This window comes from Podarcis vaucheri, assembly GCF_965113315.1.
Source record: "Podarcis vaucheri genome assembly, chromosome: 4".
NCBI lineage: Eukaryota > Metazoa > Chordata > Lepidosauria > Squamata > Lacertidae > Podarcis > Podarcis vaucheri.
Window position 1 is genome coordinate 23,102,727 of NC_138762.1, and position 21,788 is coordinate 23,124,514.

The following is a 21,788-nucleotide window of genomic DNA, read 5'->3' on the forward strand; positions in this document are numbered from 1 at the left end:
TTGACAACCATATGTCAGGAGTGCTCTGATGGTGTTTCCTGCTTGGCAGGGGGTTGGACTCGATGGCCCTTGTGGTCTATTCCAACTCTATGATTCTATGATTCTATGAAATATACTGAGCTCATCAATAAATTGTCTTATTTGGGCTCTTACAAACAGGAACTCGAGCCATGTTATGCAAGAACTATGAATGCCAATGGGATATATTGCAACTAACTTACCCTTACGGCTATACACGTGACGTAGAATGGGATATTGGAAACGTTACAGTTGCTCCTGCGCTGGATGTTTTGCCAGCAAACCTGCCTGAAGAACAGGGTTTTTTTGGAGGGTCCAGAATGTTTCCCAACGTACACACCTTTGCTCATCTTCCTTGCTGCCTTTCACAGCTTGCTGAGCTGAAGGTGCTTCAGGAGCACCCCTTTCTGCGACTGCATATTATTTTTGCTGGCTGCCTAAAACGAAGCCCATGAGGAATCCAGTGACCAGCAGGATGAAATCACTATGCCACATAGGGAATCAGATGTGGTTACATGACAATGTCACTTGCAGCAAACAAAACCCTCGCATTGTCCTCATTCTGAACAGAGACTGGAGTTGAAGGTCCACCTGTCATGTTGCCACAGGAAGCAGCCAGGCTGTTTGTGCCTGCCTTGCTGTGTCGAAGTGGCTTTTTGTGGAACACCCTCCCAAAGAGATAAACAACTAGCTGACATTTAGAAGACATCTGAAGGCAGCCCTGTTTAGGGAAGTTTTTAATGTGTGACATTTTAATGTATTTTTAATCTTTGTTGGAAGCTGCCCAGAGTGGCTGGGGAAACCCAGCCAGATGGGCGGGGTACAAATATGTTGTTGTTGTTGTTAATCACCTTTGGTGCCCCCCTTTAATTTATTAATTGTAATAAATACATTATTATTATTATTATTATTATTATTATTATTATTATTATTATTACCTTTGGGGACCCCTGAAAGATTAGTAAAAGATTGGGGATGTTTTGGAGGGAGACAAAGAAACCTTCCCCTGAAATCAACACTCACAACTCAGCACTACTTAGGACGACTCATTCAAATGCTGATTCCAGTGTGAAATATGCTGCTGTCTGTGTTCTTGGTTTTAAATAAATGTTTTTCAGCAGCCCACCTGGCAGTGTCCATCTGCGTACCACCTGTCAGGGAAGTAGGTGTCTGACCTCTGGTATAATGTGATGTTTTAGCAGTTTTGCTGCATTTTGTCGTGCAAACTTTTGCCACACTTAAGAAGGTGCCTTTTCAGCTGTTCTGCCTTACCAAAATTCTGCTCCTCTGTCCCTGAATTACCCTATTCCCTTGCAGAGAATCACTTCTATCCTGATCTGTTTCAAAAGCTTGCATGCTTATATGAACCAAATGGGACCTAACTGGGCGTAGATCTGTTCCCATAGAAATGACCATCTGATTTTTGAAAATAGACTTACTGTAATTTCTTTGCTAATCAGCTCCATTGATAACATGATAGCAGCTATAAATTAATTAACTCCCACTCCTCTGTCCCAATATAGCTGCACACAAAATTATCAATAATTACTTAGTGGACCTTTCATTTTGTCACCATTTATGCATAATGAAAACAACCCACAGATTCTGAATTGAAAGTATAAGTGGAAATGAATGTTAAGAGATCCATCTGCTTTGCACAAATATTTGATGCTCTATTGTAGAGAGGCAAAAAACACTGTTAATCTAAAAAGCTTTCCTATTAAAACTCAGATTTGACTGGTAACTTCTTTATGTAATGTTGTATGCATGTGCCTAATGGAAAAACACACAAAGAGCATCCCTCCTAGCTGTATTTTCCTAGAAGAATGACTGTTTGTAACAAAAGAAGTTACAGACAATAACTGAGATAATGGGCCCAAGGATCGATTAATGCAATGTCTTCCCAAAAATGTCCGCAAAAAATACTGAAATGGCAAGTCCTTCCAACTCTGTTGGCCAGAGATCAACAGCAGTACTCCAATCCATTGCTGCCTGCAATGTATAGCCAATGGCACCAAGACAAAGAACATGATCAGTTTGGTGGGGGAGCAAAGAATCATAGAGTATGGTTGGGCAGAAGGTAGCTAAGTGGTCCATGGTCCATGCAAAGGTATGGGGAACCTTTTCCAGACCAAAGGAATTCCCTTCTGGGCAGCCTTCCAGGTCAACATGCTAGGCAAAACACAAAGGGTGCAAGGCAAGACTGGTAGGGGATGTGGCTTGGCTAGAGGGGCTGTGGTTAGGGACAGGGTGTAGCCTGGGAAGATTAACAAGGGCCAGATAGAGAGGCATGATACAGGGGTGGATACGGTTTCCTTATTGCAGTGGTACCTTAATTCGTTCCGGAGGTCGGTTCTTAACCTGCAGCTGTTCTTAATCTGAAGCACCACTTTAGCTAATGGGGCCTGCTGCTGCCGCTGGGCCGCTGGAGCACGATTTCTGTTCTCATCCTGAAGCAAAGTTCTTAACCCGAGGTACTATTTCTGGGTTAGCAGAGTCTGTAACCTGAAGCATCTGCAACCTGAGGTACCACTGTACTGGCTTATGCCATAGCAAACATTTTAGGGTGGGATTAACCTAATGAACCCCACCTATGGAAGCCTTGCACAAGGACTTCTGCTTGCACAGCAAGGCTTCCCCCTACCTCACCCCACGCCCCCCTGCACCTCCTAAAAATTAACTCGGGATGGGGATCAGGAGAACTGCACAAACAGCACAAGGGGGAAGGAGCGGGGGATCATTCTGTCTGGCAGGCTGTAGTACTTCTGCAAAAAAGGATGTTCATCATAGCACGGTGTTGAATCCATCCCTCTAACTTGTTGCTAAATTCTTTGTGGTCCAACAGCATTTTTGTTTTGTTTTGTTTTTTGCCAGTCATGATGCACTAGATGAATCAACCTTAAACAAAAATGTAGGATTGCTGAACACAACTTAGTTATGCCTTGACCCTGATTGAGCATAAGGGTTAAAAGATTGAACTACAAATGAGGAAGTTCCCAGTTTGAATCCTGTCTTTGCCGTGACCCCACTGGGCAGCTTTAAGCAAGCAACTCACTCTCTCTTTCTCCATCCTTCCTCCACCCCCCAATCCACACATACACACTGCAACGTGGGGGAAATAATCCTTACCCAACCTTTATAGAATGTTGCAAGGATTAATGCACGTGAAGCACTTTTGATACTAGTGTATGATCATTTGCATGTAAAGCAGCAAATACTTACAATGCTTGGGCAAGTGCAGAGGCAGAGCTCAGCAATATGTCTATGTCCAAAAAGAGAGAGAGAGAAGAAAGCAAAATATTTGCCTCTTGCTTTTCTAGTAACTGGCTTTAAAGAAAACAAGTGTCGTGCTTTTTCTGATTGATTGACAATCCTATGGAGCAGGCTGTTGCTTAGAAAAGCTCATATCACAAAATATATGTTAGCCTTTATGGTGCCAAAATATTGCTGTTTGTTCTAGCCTTTGGATGGAACAATAAACTTACATTATAACTTGGCCTAAAGAACTCTTAATGAGAAGGATTATTATGTTTGATGTTTAAAACAATTGCAGGCTTAGCAGTGGTTCCAACAGCGGTGACTTAAAGGCCTCTTAGTTGATGTTCACATTAAAAAAACAACAAAAAAACCCTTCATTAAAATAGGAAGAGAAAGCCGTAATGAAATGTGCATGCACATATCCAAATATAATAGTCAATGAGCATATCTAGGATAAAATCGTGATAGCTGAGATTTCAGTTACATAAATGAGAATTTTGTAAAAAGCCATCTGCCTAAACCCATGGGGAAAAGATCAATCAGGAACCATGTACAAAAGCATTCTTCCTCAGAGCATCTCCCAACAGGGCATCACCCCACCTGAGAGGAGCTTTGGAGATGTGCATCAGCCCACTGATAGGCAGTGCAACCCACACTTTTACAGGAAACTTGCTGAAAAGATACTTGTTAATGCTTTTTCATATGTCTTTTGTATCTCCCCTCTCCCATACAACTAGGTGCTTTCTTTGTAGATGTAACACTCCAGCCTGCCTCTACATTTGGTGGGGTGGCAGGGAGAGTTACTGTCTTCCAGTTATGAATGCCCTGCCAGTTGTATCCTGGCTAGGGCTTCTGCTTTTTATCTTGGAATGAAAACTATCAACAGGCACCTCAATGCCAGCTGCCTCCTTCAATCAACCCGTAAAACCTGTTGTATTGCAAAGTCTTTCTGCAAAAGCTAACTTCAGCGCTACTGCATTGGTTCTGAATGTTCGCCTGCACTCAGTGAATCATCTTTTTTTGTCTCCCTCAAAGGCTTTTAAAATACTTTGTGAAAGATTTATACTTACTTCTGGTGCTGCATAGAAATCTCATCTCTTTCCATGTTTATATTGTTGCTGTTCCTGCCGCAATATTGCCTCTCTAGTCTCAACCTTCTACTTGTGAAAAGCCCCCTTGCCCCTTACAAATTTATAGCACAGTGAGGCACTGTTCTTTTAATCTAGGCAGTGGATATGTCACACAGTCATACAGGGGAAGCCTCAGCAACATTGTCATTTGTTATGGGAGGCAGTATGTTTCAACAGGTGTTTAACTGTCTCTACAAAATGGCAGACTGATGAGCTCTCTGGGGGTAGGTGGAATGCCTGGAATCCCCCTTCTAATGCCTGGATTCAGGACAGATTCAATTGCTGGAATAGGCAGGCCAGTCTGGTAATTGCCTGGGAGATGAGCCATTAAGAAAGACAAAGGGAAGGTAATGACCCATTTAGAAAAAAACCATTAGGAAGGCAAAGTCAGTGCCAGATGGCAGTTTGGTGAAGCCCATCCTCTAGCTCTGAGGTAGTCTGGAAAACAAAGAAGAGTTTTGGAAGGAGAGTCTTTAGAATTGGCTGGGAGATGACAAAGAGAAAAGAGGTTGCAGTCTGTAAAAGTCAGCAAGCTGCTGAGAGTGTCAGAGCCATGGCTGAAGTCAGTTTAAATCCAAGGTTGCAGATACAGGAGAAGGAAGACCCTCTTGATATGATAATGCTGTGAGCTCCTACATCATAGGCTCATGTTGTATATATGTGTAAATAAACCATATATCCTAAAGACACCATAGTCTCGCTGTGCCTTATTTCCAAAAGGAAAATGGAATCCTGAGCTCCTGAAACTCACTGGAACCTCACACCACTCATAGGTTGCGGGTGGCATCTAACAATACTTAAAGGAAAGAGTTGTTTTGTTTTGATGGCTCCGTATTAATTTATTCCTGTGTTTAAGGAATGCATACCTTGCCTTTTGACTTATAAGACTCTCAAGGCAGTTTACAAAAACAGTTTTAAAAACCAGTAAGATACACAAAACAGGAGGAAAAAACAGAGCAACAGAAAAAAATTAACCATAGTTAAAGCAGAAGTTAAGATGTAATAAAATAGAAAGGTGCAAAATACTATTTAAAAAATGACCAGAAGTGTCTGCTGGGCAGATGGCAACTCAATGGATGATCCAGATTTGAATTCACATGCCCATGTTTATATGGTTTTAATATGATGGTTTCATCTCATTGATTGGGTGGAATGAGGGAAGTTGATGGCTTGTACAATAAATTCTCTGGCATATCTTCATTTACAAGGAACTCTGACTTTCTCTATAGATCTGTCTGCTCTGATTTTGAGGACCTTTGACTGATCTTGCTTTAGGACAAACCTGGACATTTTCTGCTATGCTCCTTTGATAGCTTTTTCAACTACACTTCCGTAACTAGTTGCAAACTGATCCTGCAAAGGTAGCCTTCGCAAGGCTAGTAAAAAATACAGAAACATGGCAGAAATTTAATTCACATTTGGGATTATTTGAGCTCTTTTCAAACATCTAGGCACTGAAATTGTTAGGTACCTTTGTAATGTTGATGAAGAGGTAAAACAATCTCAACATTATATTACCCAAATTATATGTCATAAGCGATACCCACTGTTTGAAGTAATGCCGTATCCATTGTTCTCTTTCTTTCCTTCTTCCTACAGATTGTGAGTGTTGGAAAGCATGTTAAAAACTATCATTACATCCTTGCAAACCTGGTAAGAACATTTTTTTTTATGAATTAACTTCATGCTTGTCTGGCAAAATCCTTCATGGCCTTATTAAATTGAGATTGTGCAGTCCAAAAGAGTGAGATAGGGTTGGCTCATTGGAGATCAGAGTATCTCACAGATAGCTTTGCTCCTGGGTTAAAGCAACTGAGGGAGAGTTGATACCTCAAGGCTCCCTCCACTGGCTTGGTTGAAACCGTATGACTACTCACCTACTGGAACTGTCCCCATTAGCATGCGTGCGCGCACATGCGCGCGCGCACACACACACACATGGTTGCATCAAAGGTGACTAGCTCATTGTAACAATTATGTGACATTATATATTAATTGGTATCTGAATTTGCTTCTTTCCCCTTTCTCTTTGCACTCCCTTTTCTGCTCAAGTTTATCTCTATTTAGGTTGTATGCTATTGTTTTAAATTGTAAATCACCTTGAGTGTATTGGAAGAAAGATGGGGTGCAAATGTAGCAAATGCGTACATAAATAAATGCACGAGAGCCAGTGTGGTGTAGTGGTTAAGAGCGGTAGACTCGTAATCTGGGGAACCGGGTTCGCTTCCCCTCTCCTCCACATGCAGCTGCTGGGTGACCTTGGGCCAGTCACACGTCTTTGAAGTCTCTCAGCCCCACTCACCTCACAGAGTGTTTGTTGTGGGGGAGGAAGGGAAAGGAGAATGTTAGCCACTTTGAGACTCCTTCGGGTAGTGATAAAGCGGGATATCAAATCCAAACTCTTCTACTCTGGCACAATCCTATTGTTCTTAGTTATAATGATTACAGAAATCAGTCCAAAGACAAGAAGTAACAGAAAAACAGCATTCCAACCATAACAAGATGACATAACAGCAAACCACAGCCGTTTCTTCATTCTGGACATGCATACAGAAATATCAGATTCAGCTGCAAAGACTTCCAAGTACTCCAGTTGCAGAAAAATATTCACTAGGAAAATGCAATTGTTTCCACAGTTATTTATTTCACCCTGGTGGGGTTACTCTTAAGTGCAGGCACCAGTAAGTCTTTTGAGCTGAATATCTTGCTATTGACTTTGAAATGGAAGTTACAGGGCAATCCTGGTTAAAATTTAGTTGGAACATGTTTGACTCATCATCTGGAATGGGGAAATGATCTGTAGTGCTGTACTGTGCAGCCACAGTAGCTGGTACTGAAGGACTTAGTTTTTGTTGCAATAGATTTCTTTCTTAAGTACTTGTATTTTGTTTAATGTATAGTGTAATTGCAAGCACTGGGGTTTAGCTGGCAGGTCATATGAAAAGGATCTAGGCCTAGGGGGTTTAGCTGATGAATAACTAAATATGATCCAGTCACTATAAAAGCTAATGTAACTCTCATCAAGAGAAATATAATGTCCAGATCAAAAGAAGTAATGGTGCTAGTGTATTCTGCTTTGCTCAGGCTTTATATGAAACACTTTTGGATACTGCAATTCAAGAAGAATATTGACAAACTAGAACTGGCTAGAGTAAGGGAACAAAGATGGTGAAGGGCCTGGGATACGTGTCCTATGTGGAAAGGCCCGAGGAGCAGAGAGAAGAGAGAATTAAGTGTTTATATGACAGCCACCTTCAAATATTTGAAAGGCTGTCACATGGAGCAAACTGATGGACCTGAAGCTGTAGTTCCAAACAACAAGAAAAAATGATTAATAATAAGCATATGGAAGAACTTAATGACACCATGAACCATTCAGCCATGGAACAAAATACTTCAGAATGTGATGGAGTCTTCTTCACTGAATGTTTTAAGTGAAAGCTGGATGGCCACATATCAGAGATGCTATAGTAGTAAGTTTCCTGCATTTGCAGGGATTGGACGTTGGCATTTGGGGTCACAACCAATTCTATGATTCTAATTTAAGTCCTTGTTCACCTGAAAAAATATACATATATAACGTGATTTACTTCGTGGCTGTTTATGTACGGTCACTTAAAGTGTGTGGAGAATTTTCTTTTTTTAAAAAAAAAGATATTTATTAAGGTTTTCAAAATATTACAAAATAGAAAAAGAAAAAAGAAAAATACAAAATAAAAATAGTTAAAAACAATTCAATCTTTCAATAACTTATCTTTCATTTGCTTATTTCCCGGACCTCCTCACGCCTCCCTTTTCTGTATTCCAGTTCAGTTTGTTAGTTCAGCAAATCCCTCCCCTCTTTGTTTATCCTGGTCTTCAATCTTAATATATTTTAGCATTGGATTTTTACCTATTAATAGTTCATTTTCTCATATTCCCTTATAACATTACAGCTATAAACCACTTAGTTTCTATCCAACATCATTGTAACATTCATAAATTTTACAATATTTCTGTAAATAGTCTTTGAACTTTTTCCAGTCTTCTTCCACCAAGAGAATTTTCAATTTGTGTTGCGTTAATTGATTTTTGCAGGGATTCAAGGATATTTCTTTGGACAGATTTATGCATGGAGGAGCCAATGTCACAGGGTTTCAGCTGGTGGATTTTAATACGCCTATGGTTGCTAAACTCATGCAACGGTGGAAGAAACTGGACCAGAGAGAATACCCAGGGTCAGAGACTCCTCCTAAGGTACTTGTCTGCAACATATCCTAAAATGACTGCTCAGATAGGTTAACTTAAACAATGCATACTTGCCATACCTTTTAAAAAAAATCACTGCAACTATTGTCAATGCTATCCATCTCCTGGCATGGTGTTAAAATAATTTGGGTTGATCTTTGCAGGGTTCAATGTGTTCAGTTCAGGGATAGCCAACGTGGTACCCTCTAGTTTTTGTTGGCTTGCCATTCCTATGGTCCCTGTCCATCAGTCATGCTGGCTGGGGCTGATGGGAGTTGTAGTCCTGCAGCAACATCTGGAAGGCACCAAATTGACTCCATTTGGTTTAGTTTCTGTTCAAGCAGTAAATTAAAAACCTTTTGCACTATTAAAAAGGTGCCCTGGTAATTATTAGCAACAGCAGCAACTATTGCTATTTAAAAGGAAGTTATTTAAGAATAAGAGTTGCTTTTGGGCACAAACTCTGGTCCACAAAACCATTCTACTCAGCTTCAGCCTCCATTAGAGAGAGAGAAAAGTTGTTCATAGTTTTATTCTTGATGTTGAACCAGTTTCCATACCAAACAAAACTGTTAAGACTGATGCCCAATCTCTACATTTTCTTAGTATACCTCTGCTCTAACCTACGATGGAGTGCTTGTGATGGCCGAGACGTTCCGTAACCTTCGAAGGCAGAAAATTGACATTTCTAGGAGGGGGAACGCAGGGGATTGTCTTGCAAACCCGGCTGCACCGTGGAGCCAAGGGATTGACATGGAGAGGACGTTGAAACAGGTGTGGTTCTTGCAAAGACTTAAACCCAGTTGCTTTTTTTGAAGTCATTCTTTGGATATTGGAAAACATCATAAACCTCTAAAGCGACTAGCAGTCGATGCATTATTGTGATTGTTTCCTGTTTGTTTATTTCAGGTGGGCAGCTCTGAGCTACTGTAACTGGCTCAGGGTTTTAAATATTTGGGCAGAACTGAAAGCCTGCTTATATTTCCTTTTCCAACATTTTTGCTGAAAGAATATGAACCAATGATTCAAACCCCGCATTTCACATCACACTCATAAAACAAAACATTTTTTTAAAAAATTGTCTTAAGAACTGTTTGAACTTTTTGCAGTGCCGCACGCCAAACGTATTTCTGTCACCTCAAAAGGTGTTTTGGTTTGTTAGCTCAGTGTAACTTGCAAAAAGAAAGGTATCTTTCACTTTCCTTATTTCATTTAAAAGGAAATATTTTCCCCTGATGTCAGGGCTCTGAATATGTGATGAAAAAAGAGGCTTAAAAATTTCAAATTTTTAAGAGAGCCAGCTTGGTGTAGTGGTTAAGAGTGGTGGACTCATAATCTGGTGAACCAGGTTCGCTTCCCCGCTCCTCCACATGCAGCTGCTGGGTGACCTTTGGCCAGTCACACTTCTCTGAAGTCTCTCAGCCTCACTCAACTCACAGAGTGTTTGTTGTGGGGGAGGAAGGGAAAGGAGAATGTTAGCCGCTTTGACACTCCTTAAGGGGAGTGAAAGGTGGGATATCAAGTCCAAACTCCTCCTCCTCCTCTTCTTCTTCAAATCTCTATTAAGATAAATTAGCCTCTCTTTTCAGGGAGAGGCAGTTGCAGTAGAGCAGAGGAAATAAACCCTTTGCATCCTGGGGGATACATTTCCTCACAGGTAACATTTCTGAGACCACACACCTGTGGCAGGTATAAGCAGATGCTTCTCTTACTTTTGTGCAAGAGGCAACATTCCAGGTTTCTACACATATACGCACATACAAAACACATCTGTGCATCCAGGCATACAAGAAGTATTATTGCAGATCGAAGACACACACCACACAGGCAAAAGCACTTCGTGGTGTGGAGCATGGCTGGTGAGGGAAGTGGTCTGGGGAGATTCCTGAGGACCAGATAGCCAGGAGGACCATATTTGTTCCCTGGGCCTAAGGCTCCCCTCCTCTGGATTAGAGGAAGGAGCAAGAGGGCAAGGGAGCCTACAGTGAATTTTTAAACCATTTGCAAACGCAAATGAGCATACTATAGAGACACTGAAAAGAAGTCGCTGCAGGCAGCTCTCTGCCTATGCACACATGGTAATAATTTATTGCAGTTTGGGTAACAATGAAAATGCAGGACAAAGGAAGATTACCACTTGAAAGGTATACATTGACTCTTTCGGAAAGCTACTAACTACATCGGGCTTCTTTCAAATGTTCCACAGAAAGGGCAATATTTGTCTTTATCTAAAGTGAGGGGAAGCAGGGGGAGTCTCGGGGTTTTTAAGAATTCCTAAGTGATGTGATGGAAGTGGTGCTTAAGCACAAGTTGGCAGGCAGAAACATGAACCTTATTTCAAGTTCTTCCCTATTGCAGGGCTGGAGAACCTTTCTCATCCCAAGGGCCACATTCCCTCCTGGGAAATCTGCAAGGGGCCACATGCCAATGGTGCCCATTCCTGGACCAGGAAAGCCTGGCCAGTGTGGCCCATGAACTGGCAGCCTCTACAATGGATTCTGTAGTGTCCTGTATGTAACGTTTCCTTTGAAGTTGACCCAGAAGCTGCAGCTGGTGCTCAATGTTGCAGCGAGGTTACACAACGGAGTGTCCTATCGCACACATAAAGGCACTTCAAAACAGCCATGCTTTTTACCAACTTGATTTATTTCCTGTCTCAAGGTTCGAATACAAGGACTCACGGGAAATGTTCAGTTTGACCACTATGGCCGCCGAGTCAACTATTCAATGGACGTGTTTGAACTGAAGAGCAATGGCCCTCGAAAGGTATGTGCCAGTCCAGTCTTCCAAGCTGTTCTCCGCTCTTTAGTTCATTCATGATTTTCAGCCTGTGGCATGGTAACCAAGCCCATTGATTGGTTGGATCCAGCCTAGTCATGTTCAGAGTAGGCCCCAGCGGCACTTATTCATTTCAATAAAGCATGACTAAGTCTGAATCCAACCTGAGGAATGCATCTTCTGATTGCCATGGGGGTCTTCTGTTTTCATGTTGCTTTTTGCAACAATTGTTTTTTCAAAAGCATGATAGCTTAGAGGTGCAGAGAAACAGAAAGGAAGGTAGAAAGCTTCAGAGTCCAAGGTCAGACAACCACTTTGCAGTGATATCCTTGCTGCAGGCTAAAAATATAATCGCCTGAAAAAGTGTGTTAGGGTATTTCAAGGAACTGGTTCCCTCCTCAGGCAGAATTTTTTTTGGGAAAGAACCTTGCAATAGCAGTAAGACGAGTTTCTTTTCTGCTTCCATTTGTAATTCAGTCTGTCAGGTTGGATTTCTGAGGGAAGAAGCATGCTATTAGTGCCTGCCTGTGCTCAAGGGATAAGATGTTTATGAGTCGAAGTCACATTATTGTTCAGTTCTATGCAATGTTGCTTTTTCTTATATCAACACTAAGGGTAGCTGCATACAACTCAGCAACACTTCCCAGCAGGTCTTGCTCCCAGCAGGTCTTGCTCCTCTTCCTCTGCATTGCTGTAAGTCTCCATCCCTGGGTGTTGCCCAAGCAGTCTCAGACAGCTCCTGCTCACTTCTGGTCACTGTTCTCTTGCCCTCATTATCATGAGTGTTCTTGGGGACCAGCGGGAAGGGGAGCTAATCACAGTAGGAGAGGGCAGGGTTGTACGAAGGGGGACGGGGGGGGCAGTCTGACCCAGGTTCCATCATGGAGGGGGGTGACAAATTATCAAGGAACAATTACTGCCCTACTAGGGCAGTTCATAAAAAACTTTTTTTTTTAAAGAAATGCCTGCTCCAAAGGTCTTATCTTACTACACCAGGGATTATATAGCTATACAGTGGTACCTCGGGTTACATACACTTCAGGTTACAGACTCCGCTAACCCAGAAATATTACCTCAGGTTAAGAACTTTGCTTCAGGATGAGAACAGAAATTGTGCTCCGGCGGCGCAGCAGCAGTGGGAGGCCCCATTAGCTAAAGTGGCGCTTCAGGTTAAGAACAGTTTCACGTTAAGAACAGACCTCCAGAACAAATTAAGTACTTAACCCGAGGTACCACTGTATATGAAATTTCATGCATATCAGTTAATATCTTGATCCTCCCCCACGAAAATAGCTGTTTACTTGGACGTTTTCCTTTGTCGTGAAGGCGGAAATTTCAGTTCAGTGGAGCACTTACTGTTCCCAACCCTAACCCTGCGGGAAGCCATCTAATTAGACTTTAATTTGATTTTGACATGTTTTAGGAGGTAATTTAATTATTGTTTGATTTTATACCAATGCTATGTATCTGATGTTAGCAGCCCTGAGCCTGACTTTGGCCAGGGAGGGCGGGATATAAATAAAAGTTGTTTTTTATTATTATTACTTATTATTCCTTTGTAAGAAACTATGAAATAACATAAAACAATTTTTGCAGGCAAAAAAAAATCAATGGGGGGGGACGGGACAAGAAATTTTCCACACCGGGTACCACCTGACCTTCCTATGCCTCTGGGAGAGGGAGATGCCCATGATTCTTCAGCAAGCTCTTTGCCTCCTTCCTCTGCTTCAGCCTCGGATTCTGAACTGCTCCATGCCGCCGGCTCTCCTTGCCCACTAAACCCTGTTGCTCCTTCAGCATTAAGCCCCTCTTCCCAACCTTCTCCCTCTGACTGCTCCTCAGAGTTCCACCACCAACCCCCTGGCTCTGAGCCTTCCTTCTCTGGGGTTTCCCTTGGAGGTTTCCCAGCTAGTGTCTCCCACCACTCCTCTTCACCCAGCCAGTCCTTGACACCTGCCTTCTTGCCTTTACCCCAGTCTGGCAGTAACCTCAACAACTACCTTATACTGTGTCATTTATTTCCAATACTTTCTATTCTGACTAGCAGTAGGTCTTTGGAGTTTTTGTCTGAGATCTTTCCCCGGGCAGCTAATATCCTTTTAACTGGATATGCTGGAGATTGAACCTGAGACCCTCCTGGATGCAGTGCATATTCTCTACTGCAGAGCGATAGCCTATCCTCTAATTTTTTATAAGCTGCAGATCCCTGCTGCCCCCAGCAAGGGAAGAGTGCAAATTAAAGTCTACAACTACATAGCTGCGAGTCTACTGAGATTTCATTTCCACATGAACGTGTAAAACAAAAGAGGAGAACATTTTCCCCCATTTTTATTTTCCATCCCATGTTGGAAATAGATGTTAACTAAAGCCAAAATCCCCTTAGTCTTCAAATCAATATCCTGAAAGGATTAGCCCCCGTTGATTTGCAGACGTGGCTTGGATTTAAGTTCCTGTGAACAGCTCTCCACTGTAGTGCAGAAGGGCAACTCAGAAACCAAGCTATGGTTTTATTTTATTTGATAGCATGTCAGATGTGGTCAAAGTTCTAAATACTGCTTTATTTCAAGGAACTTCTTTCTTATTTTGATTCAATGCCGCTGAGTTATGTCTAGATGTATCCTTTGCCACACATTCTTTTCCATGTTTCCTCTATAAGCCATGACACCCAAAGTCTTGGGAAGCTTTGCCTGTCCCTGGTTTCATTGTATTTTCCTCACTCACTTTTCTTTCTAGACATTTTATTCTTAGCTATTCGTTGAAATGTACTTGGATGCTCTGTTCTTGCTGCTTAAAGTACAAAATGTGAATGATGCTTATCTGGATAGCACGGCTCAGTAATTAAGGAAGAAACCAGCCTTATTTTCAGTGGTCATAGACTCTGTGGAAGGTACCAAGTGCAGGAGCCAGGCATCATCATCTCACACATATCTAGAATTTGTTACTTCCAAAGGCACAATACTTCATTTGCTGCACCATTGTTCTGATCAAGGACATGTCATCAGAAATAAGCACAAGCAATGTAATAGGTTTTCACTTCTATTGCCAATGTGCATCCCTGCTTCCTATGTTTTGTGTTTTGTGCTTTGTGATTTATGATTCTTTCAGCAATATCAATTCATGGCATTCTGTTCACCAGAACAGAGAAGGGCAGGGAGAGAGAGAAAAAGCAAACCTTTTTCTTCACCCATTTTACTTGAGTGTCTATGAAAGAAACATTCCCGTAATGTGCCACTGCTCAAAGTCACAAATGCATTTGTGTGATTAAATTATGAACCTGAGTTGTCATTTGCAGGATTTAACATTATTGTTTCATTGGCACATGTCCCCCCAACCCACTCAAGCTTCTGTTGGACCATAGATATTGCTTTCAAACTGCACTTGCAACATTTCCCGGGGGGGAAACTAGCAAGGAATAGGTGTAGCTGTGGGAATGCTAAGCATACCGTGAATCTTGTCTCTATAGATAGGGGAGATGAATAATTCACAAATAACGGACAAGAATCTCAGAGAGTATAAATGTCCTACTTGGTTCACATCAACTCCCCATGACTCAGGTCAGTGTGTTCCAAGAAGTTGTATTTGCTTCTGATGAACAAACCAACAATTGTTTCTGCAAATCACTTCCTCCAAAGAGAAACAATATAACATAGAAGCAGGAGACTTGCAGTTTCTCAGCTCACTGAAGGGAACAGGTGAGCTCCAATTCCTCAGATGCTTCCACATTGCTCTGCACATATGAGTAGACCTTAAAAGGAAGATGCTTGTTTGGGGATTTCTCTGGTAACCATTCCTCTATACCACTTTCTATCTCTCTCTCTTGTCTACTGACTACATTTCCTATTGCCAACTTTTGGGTCACAAGCCAGAAGCGTTCATGAACCAAAGCAAATGTAGATCCACTTGCTTGCTTTCTATTTTAACCTCTCTTCGATAATTAATTGGTAGATCAACCATATATATGATTGCTATGAAACATTGGCCTTCATATGGCTGGTTGGAAATCCACTTCTGGCTCTCCGCCTGACCTCTAATGGATCACAATAGCCGGACTATGACCATACAAATATTTGATTATTATTTTTTTTTAAAAAAAGTAACTGAGTCTCCAGTGGACTAAACGTGAGTCCTGGGTCTAAAAAGCTTGAAGACTACCACTCTGGCATAAATCCCTCTGTGCTCTTTGTGAAAAATTTCCATGTAAGTGCATACAGAACTGGAAGGAATAAATCCCATTAAAATCAGATACTTTCTTCCAGGAAAACAAACATACATGCAGTGGGCTTCCTGTTTGTTCAATTCTGTTTCTTTTTGTCATAAACTGAATGTACATTTGATAAGTCATAACTATGGTGTGTGAGCATTGGCCTGAGAGGTCTATGATTTACAAGTGAAGTGATAAATGGCATATTGATCAATGTTGTTTTCCACCATAATCCTGACCACAATCCATACTACTCACAAACTTAACAAATCGCCAGCTCTTTACACAGATCTTCCTAGGGCTCATCCAGACTTCCTTTTGTGTCATACTTTCCAGGTAAAATGTGGGCTTTCCTGGGGAAATCGCCGTGACATAACTCTGATCAGACACACAGTTTAAAGGCTGGAATTGTGCCTAAAAACTCAACACAAAAGGAAGCCTGGATGAGCCCCTAGTCAATACTGTCCCCCCAATGGAACATCTGGTTATGTATAATCAATAAATCACATCATCCCAAAACAAGGGGAACATAGTGCTCAAATCATATCATCCACATATATGTATGCAAACTTAATTTTTGCATTTATGTGTTTCAGATTGGTTACTGGAATGATATGGATAAATTAGTTTTGATTCAGCATGAGCCTACATTGGGAAATGACACGTCAGCTCTTGAGAACAGAACAGTAATCGTAACCACAATTATGGTAAGTTTTTAAAAGAAAGGAAGAAAGTGCAGGCCTGTAAGCCATATATTTGCCTGATTTCCCACAAAGTAAATATCAGAGTGGGCAAGTTAACAGAGGAGTGGCAGATAAAAGATCTTAAAATAACCATTTTAATATATTTTTTAAAGTCCTCTTTGATCAAAACAAATTATTGCTGTATTTAAAATGTTTCAGTTATGCAGTATACCATATACAAAAAATGAAAAGTTCTGAAATGAGAAAAAAGCTACCTTTCAGTAACGTAGCCCTCTCTTTTTTTGCAATGCTTTCTGTTTTGTTTTTAAAGGGGGAAAACATAGAGGAATACATGTATCTGGTGGATGTTTGTTACGCATTGCAATTTGCAAGAAATGCAGGTTCCCTGACTCTTATAGCAAATAAGTACATTTTTGCTAGTTAGTTCATTTTAGAACAATTTGCTAAATTTTCTTTACGTGTGCAAAATGGAAACATGCGTAATTTTTGAAAGCATGTCTTCGAACAGAAGCTGATTCTTAGACACCAGTTCTGTAGTCATTTTTACCATGTCAAGATATCAGTGAACAAAACCCACAGCAGCCACAATACATCCAAAGCTAAGCGCTTTTAAGTACCATTGATTTTGATGCATATGTACGTGTTTAAAAGAGCAGTTCTTAGCTCTCACAGAAGGCAGGTGAGGGTCCTTTGGATGCTATGGGCTCCACTCCCCACTGTGCAATATGGTGGCAGAAAGTTTCACCAGCGGACCTGGAAACTGGGCATCCCAGGGGCATGTTGAGAGGGTCAGAGAAGACCTTGGATCCACCATAAACAAAGCTTCTTCTTTCCCGTGACACATACCGCAACGGGCCGAGACATTTCACCAACCCTAGATATGGCACATTTTCTCTGCCACTCTTGTCATTTGAAGGAATTTTTTTAAGGTGGGGAGGAATGGAAAAAGCTGGCCGGGGGTGGGGGCACCTTTCTACCAGCCCAAAATGACCTGGCATGGTTTAGGAAGTGACTGCTCCTCTCCCACGAACTGCTGTGTCCTTCTCACCTAATAATCAGTGGGATATTAAAAAGTGTTGGACTTTGGATGGATTATGGCCAGTATGTTTTATATTATTATTTGTGACACTTATCATGGATTTTTACATTTTAAAAGTTCTAAGGAAATAATAATAAAAAATGTAACCATTTACTCAAAGCTATCAGCAATAAAAAAGGGAATCTATTGGTCTCAGAATTGGTTCTTCCAAAAGAAGCTGTACCTCTTGAAGGGAATAGCTAACCTATTTTTGTTTCTTCCAAAGTCAGGTGTGCCCTTTAAATTTGATGTGTGTCAAAGCAGACTGGCAAAGGATGACCTTTACCTGAATAGTCTTAATTTCCCCCCCCCAAAACTTGGTTTGTACTGCCCTTTTCACATATCTCATTAGAAAAGAATTGGGGTTGTTCTCCCCAACCATTTCAGATAAGGTTTGTTTTAAGAAACACGGAGTGCTTTACATGGTGTTAGTCTTCCTTAACCAGATTTTTGTTTTTTAATTTTTTTATTTCTAAATTGGTGATGAACTGAAAACAATCCAAGGTAAAGTGTGTGGGACTGGATTTCTCTGCACCACTAGCTGTTGCATTGTTTGTGAGACTTGAGTATGGTGACGCATTCATTGCCATCACGACAAATCACCTGTTAAGGATTGTCATTCTAGGGTGGAAAGATCTAATATTGTGTTCAGAAATTACGAGTGTAAACCTAACCTAATTGCGTAATTCTTTTTTGCATGGGACTTATAAAAAATGTATCTTTTTCCTTTGAAAAAAAAAAGACACAGTAATGGAAAAATCATACTTCAGTACAGTCCTCCTCTTTTCAGCCTCTGATGAAGAATCCTATTTTAAGAAATTGATCAAGGAAGAAAAGCGTCCCACTCCGCCGTGAACATTCCTAACTAAGGCTCAAGCGTTAACCTCCAGTATAGTAGAATTGAGCTATATTTTTCCATATGGATTTCTGATCCTCTGACTGGATGACCAGGCACTGAACCATCAAGGGGGAAAAAAAGCTCTGTGACTATTCTGAAATGCCTAAAGCAGGTGGCATTCAATCTTCAACTTGGCCAAGCTATGAAGAAAATGATGAGGATTTCAAGGCTTTCTCAGTTGTGTTTTCCCCTCTCATGCCCGTCTTTAAATTAAGGCTTTCATACATGTACAGTGTAAATTATTGTAAAATACTTCCAAGTTTAGGAGCAACTAAGCAGTGCTTGCAGAAAGAGAAAGAAGCAGGATGCAAGGGAAAGAAACTGTTTAAAATGTCTTGTCTCGTTTGCAGTGAAGCGTTTTGATGTGCATAATAAATGTTCTCTGCGAAATAACTCAACCAGTCCTAGGACTGGTATTTTCATTTTCCAAACCAAGGATCTGAATGAATTTTATGTAGCATGCCAAGGCTTCCCCTAGCATGCCATTTCAGAGTTAAACAAAACTATACAAAAGCCGGGGGAGGGGAGCCTTATTAAATGTTCAGTCTGTGCCCTTTCCATTGTGTTAAGGCTGAGCTTCAGCGTGCAGGTGAAAGTTACTTCTGTGTCTGGTTCTCCGCTTGTAATGAGCTATTCATATGGAGTGGCTCGTGCACAGTGTCCAAATTTCTTTCTGTTGCCGTGCACCAAATGAGGGATGGTCTGGACTTTATTCCCAGAACCACAAACGTTGGTCAGGGCAGAAACATTTGCGTGTCGAGGTCCCCAAGCCACTCCAATAAAAACACAATTCACACAGAATTTTTGTTTAAGGTTTTTGGCATAATTTTGGCCACAACTTTATTATTATTAATAATAATAATAATAATAATAATAATAATAATAATAATAATAAATTTTATTTATATCCCGCCCTCCCCAGCCGAAGCCGGGTTAAAATACAAGCAATGTGAGTGGTTGCTTAGGCGTTGGTTGCGACTCTCTGACCCTGCATGGGGACAGACTGGCATTTGCATGCCCACGAAGTCAGAAAGGGAAAACATTTTGGGGAGAAAGATGGAGCTGGGTACCATGCCCTCACCTCTCCCCAAATGCTCCCAGGGGTTCTTGCGTGGCCCTAGCCCCTTGACAGGGGTTCGGACAAAAGCATGCTGAGCCCCTGGATTCCTTTAATGGAATACTCTTGCAGCAGCAGCATTGGAGGGGCAGGCACAGCCAATCCATGCCCCTCCACCAACCAATTCATAAAACCAATGCCTAACCTCAACCTTACAAGTTCTGATGATTTGCTATGCAGTAGGCAAAAACCAAATGGCACCAGCCAATCAGCCAAATGGACAAAATTCCTACCAGGCCCCTGCCCCAAAAGCAGACAACCCCATGACAGGCATAGCAAGGTCAATGCGAACAACCCTAAATATAGGGAGGGTGGGCAGGTGATCCGATGTGTGCAGCAAAAAGAGGAAGCTCAACGCTGCGTGCAGGGAATAAAAGCCTTCTTGGCTGTCAATCACAAAATGGCAACATCAAATTCTATCCAATGACAAGAGGAGCCCAATTGCAAATGTGGCCAACTACTTTTATGCACTCAGCAACAGTGGGATGTCTTGTTGGACCCCACCGCAACACATGCTCTCCATGAAGGAGAACATGCTTTCCAGAACAGAGCCGGGACTTGCTGCTTTCTAGCAGGTTCTGAATACATAGGTTGGACCTAAAGATCACCTTTCATAATCCAAAGGAGTTTCCTATGATGAAAGGTGTCCTTCTGAAACGGAAAGACTCCTTTGCCTGAAGGACTCGTTCCATTGGAGGACGACTCCTTCTTTCAGAGGAATGGAGCCTTTAGATCCAACCTATTAGAGATGGAGCTTGGAAGATGTTGTGACACAGCCCAGCAACACAGCAACATTCACACCTACCTCTCCTACCCATGTAGACTGGTATGTGATGGTGCTTAAACAATTAAGTCCAGTGCGCGGCAACCACTGCACATGAACAGATGTATCCTGGACCACAGAATATACGGAGAACTCAGCTTATATCATATGTGTTTGGTACAACCAGGTGCTTATTACTAAGCTTAGTAGCCAAATGGTAACACCAATAGATTCCAGCGTAAAGGTATCTCTACGTTACTGTCAAATTACATCTCTTCACATGTAATGAAAAACCATGTGCCTGGTGTCATGACAGTAGTGCAGGGATGGCTGTAGAGCTCCAGTTACTGTTGGGACTCCCAACTCCCATCGTTACCAGCCAGCATGACCAAAGGTAGCTTGTGATGTGGAGGGTCCCAGGCTCACCACTGCAATACTATTTCCATGTCCTTGCCATGCTTTATTGCATAACCTTCTAGCGTCCCTTTGTGGCTTAGGGCCCTCATATCTACGGGACTGCCTCTCCTGGTATGCCCCACAGAGGACCTTAAGGTCCATGAATAACCATAGTTTAGAGGTCCCAGACCCTAAGGAAGTTAGACTATCCTCCACCAGGGCCAGGGCCTTTTCAGTAATGGCTCCGACCTCGTGGAATGCTCTGTCCCATGAGACTAGGGCCCTGCAGGATTTAACCTCCTTCTGTCGGGCCTGTAAGACAGAGCTATTCCACCTGGCCTTTAATTTGAATTCAGCCTGATCTTTTATTTCCCTTCTCTTCCCTCCCCCTCCCCTTTTATGAAGATCACCCATTCTGAGACCTCACAGCTAATTCTCCCCTGGCCTCCTCACTGGCCCAAGTAGGACCAATTCAGCCAGCTAGCCCTGGGGATTATCTAATGCTTATTTCCCCTAAATTGATTTTTGAATTTTATTGTTATTCATGTTTTAATACTGTATTTTATGCTGCTTTATAATTAAGTGTTTTAAATTTGTTGTTAGCCGCCCTGAGCCCGGTTTTTGAACTGGGAAGGGCGGAGTATTTATTATTATTATTATTATTATTATTATTATTATTATTATTCTGAGTAATACCCCTCCCCACCATCTCACTATATATAAGGGTCTGGTGACATCTGTTTCAGTGTATCTGAAGAAGTGTGCATGCACACGAAAGCTCATACCAATAACAAACTTAGTTGGTCTCTAAGGTGCTAGTGGAAGGATTTTTTTTTAAAAAAAAATTGCTTCTAGAGTCCAGTAATGATTCAGCCCCATCTAGAACCGCCCAGGTTTCTGTCCCAGATTGCAGTTGCAATGGAATTTCCCCCACAAAGCATCTGGTATAAGAAGAGTTCGCCGTATGCTAGTTGAGTTGCAATTGATAAACGTGGCTACAGTCAAGGCCCAACTAATTATATGCATTGAGCCCCAGCACTTAACTCTGAAGGCAAACAGTGACCTGTGCTGGTTTGCAGCAACAGCATCGTCACTCCCTTCAGCCATGTACTGTATATATACAGATCCATTTAATTAGCTGTGGTCTATCTCCAGAATCTTGTGAATGTGCTTTCTTCCGTAACGCGAGCAAGTGAAAAAGGCTGCTTTGAGTGACGTGT

The 21,788-nt window shown here is 41.7% G+C and overlaps 2 protein-coding genes across 7 annotated transcripts in view; one reads left to right on the forward strand and one right to left on the reverse strand.

Moving 5' to 3' along the window:
* The window catches only part of GRIA4 (glutamate ionotropic receptor AMPA type subunit 4), a 252,480-nt gene that overhangs the window by 188,307 nt on the left and 42,385 nt on the right, over nt 1–21,788 (forward strand). For 5 of the 6 annotated variants that reach the window (XR_014218747.1, XM_082219125.1, XM_082219126.1 and 2 more), the window contains exons 5-9: nt 6,006–6,059; nt 8,484–8,642; nt 9,240–9,407; nt 11,295–11,399; nt 16,209–16,319. Coding sequence is in view for 5 of the 6 variants with exons in the window: in XM_082219125.1 (XP_082075251.1) it covers nt 6,006–6,059; nt 8,484–8,642; nt 9,240–9,407; nt 11,295–11,399; nt 16,209–16,319 (597 nt within the window). In the remaining variant the exon portion in view is untranslated. Of the gene's footprint in view, nt 1–6,005; nt 6,060–8,483; nt 8,643–9,239; nt 9,408–11,294; nt 11,400–16,208; nt 16,320–18,184; nt 19,133–21,788 lie in introns of those variants that run through there. The other variant, XM_082219127.1, reaches the window with a different exon arrangement.
* Nucleotides 1–21,788, reverse strand: part of GUCY1A2 (guanylate cyclase 1 soluble subunit alpha 2) — a 550,449-nt gene that overhangs the window by 150,028 nt on the left and 378,633 nt on the right. The window lies entirely within an intron of this gene.